This window comes from Micropterus dolomieu, linkage group LG21 (assembly GCF_021292245.1).
Source record: "Micropterus dolomieu isolate WLL.071019.BEF.003 ecotype Adirondacks linkage group LG21, ASM2129224v1, whole genome shotgun sequence".
In the NCBI taxonomy this organism is placed as follows: Eukaryota; Metazoa; Chordata; class Actinopteri; order Centrarchiformes; family Centrarchidae; genus Micropterus; species Micropterus dolomieu.
The window spans coordinates 33,659,700-33,669,338 of NC_060170.1; the positions used below are offsets into that span (position 1 = coordinate 33,659,700).

A 9,639-nucleotide genomic window follows, 5' to 3' on the forward strand; every position below is an offset into this window, starting at 1 on the left:
GTTTCATATTTGCTGTGATATTTGTGATTTGCAGAGAAAACAGGGTGAATGACATCTAAACATTTCATTTCACTTCCAGCACAAACATCATGTTCTTTCTCATATTCAAAAGAAAACAAAGATCATCTGTAATGAGCGAGCAGAGCTTCAGCTGCTGAAGTCTTTCTTTACTAAGCTGCTGTCTGTTTTTAGCAGCAAATAATTACACAAACTATTAGGACAAAAGAAAAGAAAAGGCAATTATTCCCAGCAAAAGAGTTTTAACAGAAGAAAAGAAAACCAACAGAGCAGAAAGATTTTCTACAGACTGAAAAGGTGCAGGCTGAAACAGCAGCTCACCCTTTTTTACAATCAACTTATTAGAGGTGAAAAAGTCAAACCAAATGACTCTAATATCTCTAATATATAATATATAAACTTTACAGGAAACCCAGTGAAACAGAGAAGACCCTGAATGTTACAGAGGAAACAATTATTTTCAGTAAAATAAAGCAGAAGTTTGAAACAATTGACTGAACAGAGTCACTGAGTGATTTAGATATTAAAAGCCTGATTGATCAATACAGACAGACTGAAATCAACATTTTGTCACTGAAAGAGTCTGAAAAGATCCAGAAAGCTCTCAGACTCTACACTGGAGCTGACCCAGAGGGATAGATCAGCAAACAACCAAAATACAAAATAGAAAAAATGTAAATAAGCAGTTTGGAAAATTGTCCCACAGTGATTTCTGCTGTGTTTTGGTTGAATGTCATGATCATTTGCTTCAGTCATGAATCTCTTCAACCAAAATAAAGTAAAATAGAAAATAAAGTTAGAAACACCTTTTCTGTGATCAAGATCATTCGTCTGAGCAGAACAGCAAGTCTGACACTGTAAAGTCTTGTATTCTGCACAAAGTTTTAGTTTCACCAGTCAGTTAACTACATCAGTACTGCTGCTACGGTAACCTGCAGTTTAATATTATAAGCTACTGATTTAGACACCCGACAGCCAATGAGAAGTATTTATGTGGCCGTGGTTACAGTGTAGTCCACTGCAAAATATTACAATGAAATCTTTGTGTCTTTAAAGTTTCAGTTATGGAGACCAAAAGAAAACAGAAAAAAGGGAAAACATCTGAAACTGCTCTGTTGATGTCTGTGGAGATTCTCAGTCATCCAGGTCATTGTTATCCAACGAAGGTTAAAATGAAGGGCAACTGGACTTGGTTGAAGATACTTGAAGACGTTTCGTCCCTCATCCAAAGGACTTCTTCAGTTCTGACTGACTGGCAGGGAAACTCAGCTATTTAACCTCAGTGGGGTCGTGAGTGAGGTTAAATAGCTGAGTTTCCCTGCCAGTCAGTCAGAACTGAAGAAGTCCTTTGGATGAGGGACGAAACGTCTTCAAGTATCTTCAACCAAGTCCAGTTGCCCTTCATTTTAACCTTCGTTGGATGCTCTGTTGATGAGACATGAAACAAAGCCTCATAATATGGGACAGCTTGTGTCGTCTTGTTTCATAAGTTCCTCTATCAGGTCACTTATTTGTTTGTCATGTGTTTCACGCAGATTTTTCTTTTCCTCCTCATTTTTCACATTCTTCATTTCTTGTTCATGTTTTTCCAGTAAGCGCTTGATTCGTTTCTTATTGTCTTTCTTTTTCGTCACACATTTCAAGAATTCAGAAATTTTACCTCGATATACTTGCTTCATTTGTTCTTCTTTGTGAGCTGAAAGTGCCTTTAAGAAGTCATGTTGTTTATCTTTCTTTTTCATTTCTTCCTCATGCTGTTGCTTCTGAGCTGCAAACTCCTTTCTGTATTTCTCTTTGAATTCATTAAACTCTTCAGCTTTCTCTCTGGCCTCCTCTTCATATGTCTTCTTCAGATCCTCCATTTCTTTCTTATAGTTCTCCTTGATGTCTTTTCTCTCTTTTTCCTCTTGTTCTCGTCTAATTCTGTCCTCTTCCAGTTTTTTCTTTTCATAATTTTCTCTTTCCTGTTTGTATTCTTCTTGAAGCTTTCTAAGCCTTTTTTGTTCCTCCTGTCGTCTCTGTTCTTCTTCTTGTTTTTGTTTTTCCCACCATTCATTTTGTGTTTTCTCCCAGTTCTCTCGTTCTTTTTTCATCTCTTCTCTGCTCTCCTTCAGCTTTCTGTCAATCATTTCCTTTGATTCTGACTCTGATCTTATATTTTGCTCCAAAGCTTCAACCTTTTGTTTCCACTCCTGTCGTTGAATTTCTTCCTGTTGTTTTCTCTTCTTGTCTTCTTCTTCTCTCATTTCCTGTTCTTTCTTTCTCTCCTCACGTTCCTTCTTTATCTTCTCCTCCTTTTCTTTAAGTTCTTTTTCTCTCAGTTGTCTCTCCTTTTCAATTTCTGCTCTCTGTTCTTTAATCCTTTTTTCCTCTTGTTCCTTCCTGATTCTGTCCTCTTCCTTTCTTTTCTTTTCATAATTTTCTCTTTCCTGTTCGTATTCTTCTTGAAGCTTTCTAAGTCTTCTTTGTTCCTCCAGTCGTCTCTGTTCTTCTTCTTGACATCGTTTTTCCCACCATTCTCTTTGTTCTCTCTCATATTTCTCTCGTTCTTTTCTCATCTCTTCTCTGCTCTCCTTCAGCTTTCTGTCAATGGTTTCCTTTGATTCTGACTCTGATCTTATATTTTGCTCCAAAGCTTCAACCTTTCGTTCCCACTCCTGTCGTTGAATTTCTTCTTTTTGTTTTCTCTTCCTGTCTTCTTCTTCTCTCATTTCCTGTTCTTTCTTTCTCTCCTCACGTTCCTTCTTTATCTTCTCCTCCTTTTCTTTAAGTTCTTTTTCTCTCAGTTGTCTCTCCTTTTCAATTTCTGCTCTCTGTTCTTTGTTCCTTTCTTCCTCTTGTTCCTTCCTGATTCTGTCCTCTTCCTTTCTTTTCTTTTCATAATTTTCTCTTTCCTGTTCATATTCTTCTTGAAGCTTTCTAAGTCTAGTTTCTTCCTCTTGTCGTCTCTGTTCGTCTTCTTGTTTTTGTTTTTTCCACCATTCATTTTGTGTTTTCTCCCAGTTCTCTCGTTCTTTTCTCATCTCTTCTCTGCTCTCCTCCAGCTTTCTGTCAATGGTTTCCTTTTCCTCTGATTTTAACTTTATTTGTTGCTCCAAAGCTTCTGTTTTTTGTTTCCACTCCTGTCGTTTAATTTCTTCCTGTTGTTTTCTCTTCATGTCTTTTTCTTCTCTCATTTCCTGTTCTTTCTTTCTCTCCTCACGTTCCTTCTTTATCTTCTCCTCCTTTTCTTTAAGTTCTTTTTCTCTCAGTTTTCTCTCCTTTTCAGTTTTTGCTCTCTGTTCTTTCATTCTTCTTTCCATCTCTTCCATTTCCTCCTCATGTTTTCTTTGAAGCTCCTCCCTCTCTCTCTTCATCTCTTCTTCCTTCTCCTTCAGGATTCTCTCCATTTCTTTCTTTATAGCTGCCTCGGCCTCTTGCAGCATCTCATTGGTGTAGCAGCTGCCTCCATTTTCCTTCACCATGGTGTCAATCTTGGTTATCAGCTCACTGACTTGTGTGTGGTTTTCTTCATCATAGTTATTAAACACATGGTATCTTCCTCCACAGTCAGAGATCAGCTTCTTAAAGGAATCATCACAGTCCTGTTCAATATATTCTTCAATGGAAACTTTGTCACGCTTTAGTTTATCTCCTCCAGTTAAAAGAATGATGGTGAACTTTTCAGCATTCTTCCCAAAGCCTTCCTTGATGAGTTTTAATGTCTCCTTCTCCTCTGGTGTAAATCTGCCGATCTGTAACACCAACAGGAAGACATGTGGTCCTGGAGCCAGAAGACTGATGCATTTCACCATCTCCTCATGAACCTCTTCATGGGTCAAACTATTGTCAAACAGACCAGGAGTGTCGACCACAACAACCGGACGACCGTCCACTTCACTCTGTGCTTTCTGACAATGTTTGGTGACTGATGTTTGACTTGATTTGGCTTTAAACTCGTCTCTTCCTAGAATGGTGTTTCCTGAAGAGCTCTTTCCACAGCCAGTCTTTCCTAGCTGCATAATCCTGAGACTCTCTGGGCTCTGCTCCTCATCATCACCTGTGAAATAAGATGAACAGGAGTTACTTTACTAATATTCTCAGCAGCTACTGTGAAGGTTCAAGACTGTGATGATCAACATGGTTCAGAACATAGTAAAACAATATAATTCAAAGTACTTACAATTGATCTTGTTCTTCTTCATCAGTCTCTCAAGTTGTATGACTTTTTCCATTTGTGCATGTGCAAATGTTACAGCTGTATAGCAGGATGGTTTATTTTCAGATTGTCTCATCTTTTCCACCATGTCCAGCAGCTCTGGGATCTGCTGCTTGTCCTTGATGTTGAGAACAACATATCTTCCTCCACAGCTCTGACGGAGCTCCTGGATGTCCTTGTTTTCCTTTACAAAGTTAACAACAGCTGGAGCTGCAGGATCTGACTCCACAGTGAACAGAATCATGGTGAAGTCATCGACTCGAGAGCTGAATGTGTTCTGGATGGTCTTTAACTCTCTCTTGTCTTCATCAGTGAGGGGACCCACAGGTAGGACCAGGATGAAGACATGGACGCCCTCAGGATCACAGAGGGAGATACACCTGAGTGATTCCTCCATCACTGCCTCCTGAGGTTTTCCATACAAGGCAGGCAGCTCCACCAGGGAAACCCAACGTCCACACACCTCTCCCTGATGTTTAACGCACTCTGATGAGTTGGAGACTGAATGAAACTCTGTCTGACCTAAAATGGCCTTGGCTGCTGAAGTCTTCCCTGCTCCTCTCCTCCCACACAGAACCAGGTTTAAAGCTGGTCTGATGTGTTCAGACTTTGGTCTGATGGTCTCTTCAGTGAAGGTGAGGAAGGCTCCTCTGTTTTCATGGACAATCTTCTCAATCTTCTCCATTAACAATGTGTGTTCTTTTTCTAACATGCTGTGTTGCTTTTTTCCACATTCTTCAATGAGTTGATTAACAGAGCCATTTTGTTCACAGTATTTGTCATTCATGATGACCATTGAGTGTTTAAAAGCATCTTGACCAAACAAACTCAGGATGAACTTCAGTGTTTGTCTGTTCTCCTCAGTGAAATCAGAAGGCTTCACTAACAGCAGCAGAACATTTGGTCCAGGAGGACAAAGAGTCTCACACTTCCTCATCTCTTCTCTCAATGTCTCCACAGACAGACTGAAGATGTTTGGAGCTTTCACTACTGTTAATGATTTTCCTCTCCTCTCTCCAGACATACAATGCTTATTCTGGGACTGTTTTTGAACTTGAAATTCTGGATCCTTTTGCATAAAATTACCAAGTTTTGTCTTATCGTTGTCACTCTTCCCCAGCAGCATAATTCTAATCGCAGAGGCTGCAATATAACAGAAAGATAAAGCATTATAATAAAGATCATAGCAAAGATATATGTTGATTCACTATTTTACAAACTGACAGAAATAAACCAAATCTAAAGATACCATCAATGTATGATGATCTCTTTTATAACTACAATATTTGTTCTTTCAACAAAGGGTTCATGTGTCAAGCTATGTTCAACTCTAGTTGATTGGATAAGCAGAATTACATGTTTCAGACATTGTCATCGTTTTACAGTTTTCAACATTTTCTTTTAAAGGCTGATAATTTTGCTAATATATGTTGTATGAATGAATAATTTCCTCACGTTGTTTGATTGTGCTTTCTGCTGGTGATGAACTCGATGAAGTGCTTTGTGTGGACACTGTAAAAAAAAAAAAAAGAACCATCAGTGTCAAATGTCATGAATCATCTTATAGATGTTTTTGTTTTTGCAGTGTACCACACCGTATCACAATCTAAAACTATATTTAAACTTCAAAGCTCCATGTTACAAATGGCCTCTAATGGTAAAGGCATTGCTCTATATTCAGTTAATTTACTATATATTGTGCACTATTTGCCCAATAGTGGCGTAACCCATTGCAACATGGGATGTGAGGGGAGGGGAAAGTTCCAGGGAACTCCATATGCTTTCAAGGCTGACCTTAGCTGAAAGTATACAAAAAAGGAAGATGCAGGAAGAGAAAACTGTGTTCTTAAGTCCTGGATGAAACGAAGACCTCACCATGCCATGTCACCATACCGTCAACAAATTTATTCCCAGAGATGACCGAGAAGGTTTAATAAATGGCCGGCTACCAAATAATATATTCTGATTATGCCTTAGTGGTGTGTCCTGACCAAATCTAATTGGCCACCCATCCAACATTCACCCTCCTCCACACCCATATAGAGCTCGCAATGATGGGCCCGAATGAATTAATTGTATGAGTTCTTATAATAGAGAACAGAATGTCTTGCAGTCTGTATGGTACTAACTTAGCAGATTCAATATTTTTCCATGCCGTTGTAGACCCTGAGGTAACCCATCAGCTGAACTAACTGATTTGAAATTCAAAGCGTGGTACCGCCTGACCACCCAACAGTTTCGGTCGCTGGAGTGTAGTCAAGTGAATCCTGGGCCGTCTCCCATCCAGAATGAAATTGGAAGCTATGGAATGAACGTCTTATTGTTTAATTTGCAGGGGGGCAGAGCAACAGCAAAAAGAATGTTGAGATGTGGTAATACATTAATTTTAACTGTATTATTTCTACCTTTAAGAGATGTCTTTAGGCTCCTTTGAATGTCTTACTTTATCTTGTTTAGCATAGCGTTGAAGTTGTCGGCTTATTTTATATAAAGTAATAATGAATAATGTACATGTACATTATTCAGTGGGATCAGGGCATGGTATCAGACGCAAAGCTCCCCTTGATAAATCTTGGTGGTCCTCTTTAAGTAAAGCATAACTTTTTCTGGCCTAGAGAAAGATATTTAGCGTACACTTAAAGATTGCGTTGTGATTAAGTATACTGACCTGAATCTGGAGCACTCAAGAGGATCATTTTACTTTTTCAAAAACAACTGTTAGTAACTGTGAGTACTGTTTTTTGGTTGTCCCGTTCTCAATTGCAAATTTAAAAGTGTTAACAAGGGGTTCTTGTCTCATGCAACAAAAAGCACCAGCGTGAACACTGTGGCCTAGTTGTATTGTCATTCATTCATACTACCCTCTTAATAGTGCCCCTGCTACTCCTGTGAGAGGTTTGCTTTCACACCTAACATGTTTGATTCGGTTAAAACAAACCTTGGTGCAGTTGTGAAAGCAAACAAACCAACCACAAAATTTTTAAAATAGCAGATGTAAGGGTGGGTTTGCCAGGGAAATAGCGATTGGACCCAAATGCAGATGTAATAGAAGCCAGCATGGCTGGTCAGTGAGTAAACCTCACTCCCCAACACCTTAATGGTATGTTCACACTGAAAGCGAATCCAGCGTTTTGCGCGGCTTGATTACATACAAAGTCAATGCAAAGATGTGAATTCATGCAAATTCGCTCAATGCAAATTGTCATTGACCAGACTCTGATATCGATCTGGAGTTGGTCCCTGGGTACTGGACAGTGTTGGCCACTGCTCCCTTGAGGGATGTGTCTTCAGCATCGATTTGAAATGCCTTTTTAATATAATCATAATCTTTATTTTCAGAGACAACCAAATACACAATAAAAACAAGAGAACACTTTAACATTAACACATTAACACTAAAATACACGTTAGAAGTAAAGACAAAATAAATCTAAAATTGAATAAAATAAAATCAACTAAAATCAGGAATTTCCAGGAAAGACAATTATGTTTTAAGAAGGGACTTAAAAGAGCTCACCGACTCGGCTTGGTTAAAAGCCTGGCAGCTGAGTTCTGGAGTCGATCAATAGATTTTTGGCATGTAAAAAGGCTGTTTCAGTAATCCACATGATGATAAAGGCATGTAAAATGGTCTCAGTGTCCTCAAAAGTTAACATCAATCGTATTCTTTAATATATTTCTAAGATGGTAAAAACATTATTGCACAAGCTTTGTGGTGTGCTGCTCGAAACCTAAATTACAGTCGAACCAGACACCAAGATGCTTTGCAACAGGCCTGATATGATTCACCAGGGAACCGGCAGATGGCAGTATTTGCTTTGCCATTTGCTGGGACCCAATGACCAGGACCTCTGTTTTGTTTGAGTTCAGCTGGAGGAAATTGTTTGACATCAAAGAGTAAGTGAACTCAGCATCCCAGGGTCTGTGGATCTGAAGGGCAAGTACATGAAAAGAGACACCATGTTTCTCAATAATGTGTCCAAGGGCAAGCAAATATGTCGTTAATGTTGTGACAGCGGATGTGTTACATTGAATGCCCAGGGCGTCTCATACAGACATTGAAGGGTACCATGTGCGTCAAATACGACGCTTTGTCAGGCTTTCTCAAAGTGTCTGTATTTGATGCCCTGGGATGAGACCGAGGTGGTATGTCTGTGTCTGTTAGCTTGTTATGGAGTTCTTCTGCTCTCTATTGGCTAGAAAGCAATTAATAAAGATTAAACTTCTATCAAAAAAATTAAAGGAGGAGTCAGTAATTTCTTTTGTCGATTTAAAAAAAAAAAGGCCTAGTTGTACAGTGATAGTTGTACAGAGTCAGGAAATGCCAACACATCCTCATACCTAAACAACAAAACAGGTTGATTGTCAATTGTCCCATAACAACATATATGACCTTTGACTAGTGCCAGTCCAGCGACAGGCATACGTCAGTCAGGTGACATTAAACACGTGGTTAACGTTGTGAAACAGTCACAGTTTGGTTAAGTTTAGGCCACAAAACTACTTGGTAAGGTTTAGGAAAAGACTGTGGTTTGAGTCTTGTGACATATGTCACCTACGTGGGTCTCCTGGGTTAAGTCCTGAGTTTGTCTGACCCATCCATCCACCTCATCAACCTTCTTATGGTCATTCTTTATACTACATTGCCTGACTTTTTTCTGAGCTCCCATCACATGGCCACTAGGGGTCACAGAATGTGCAGACTCCTGATCGTGAATTAACAATAAACAGCTAAAACAAAAAAAAGAAACCATTTACCTACGTAGCATGCTTAATCATAGTATCATAGAAAGGTGAAATGTGCCTGCTTATTACAATGGGTTCTACAGTAATACGGAGTGAGGAAAATCTCGCATGTTATCATGGTGTATGTTGTTGTTACTGTACCACAGACTGCTTTGTTGGCTAATAAATATAGCTTAAAGAGTATTAAGCTTCCGGTATGGTCATTTGACACATAGCGCTTGCTTTTTGTGCTTCTACTAGTCAACAAAATCTAAACATGTCAGCAAAATCAGGCAGGCAAAATGGTTTCTGTGGGATATGCAGCCATGAGCAGCCAGAGTCAGTGGTAAAGTAGTGAATACTTACTTGTGTCAGTGTTGCTCGACTCTCTCCTCTAATCTCTAAGGAGTTCTGCTGAAGTCAAAGACTCTGTGCCACCAACTGTCCTGTAACATGTCAACATCATCATCAGGATACAGTTTAAAGTTCAGTTACAGCTGGCTGTTAAACAGTTTTTGGTAAAAAAGACACAATACAAAGATAGAATGACAATGTTAACAATAATATTAAATTGGGCATATAGTACTTATTGCTGCTCTTACTAGTATGTATTGTCAGTTTTAGATCTGTATTAGATGCTCTGTTGATGCTTGTAAGTTGTTCCTCAAATGTCGCTTTGTTAGTTTCAAATGTTAGTC

At 39.0% G+C, this 9,639-nt stretch overlaps 1 protein-coding gene across 1 annotated transcript in view; it reads right to left on the reverse strand.

Moving 5' to 3' along the window:
• LOC123960347 (myosin-2 heavy chain-like) overlaps window positions 1-9,639 on the reverse strand; it is a 34,413-nt gene that overhangs the window by 6,481 nt on the left and 18,293 nt on the right. The window contains 3 exon segments of the mRNA XM_046035028.1: window positions 2,829-4,057; window positions 4,181-5,359; window positions 5,672-5,728. Of these exon segments, the coding sequence (XP_045890984.1) occupies window positions 2,829-4,057; window positions 4,181-5,359; window positions 5,672-5,728 (2,465 nt within the window).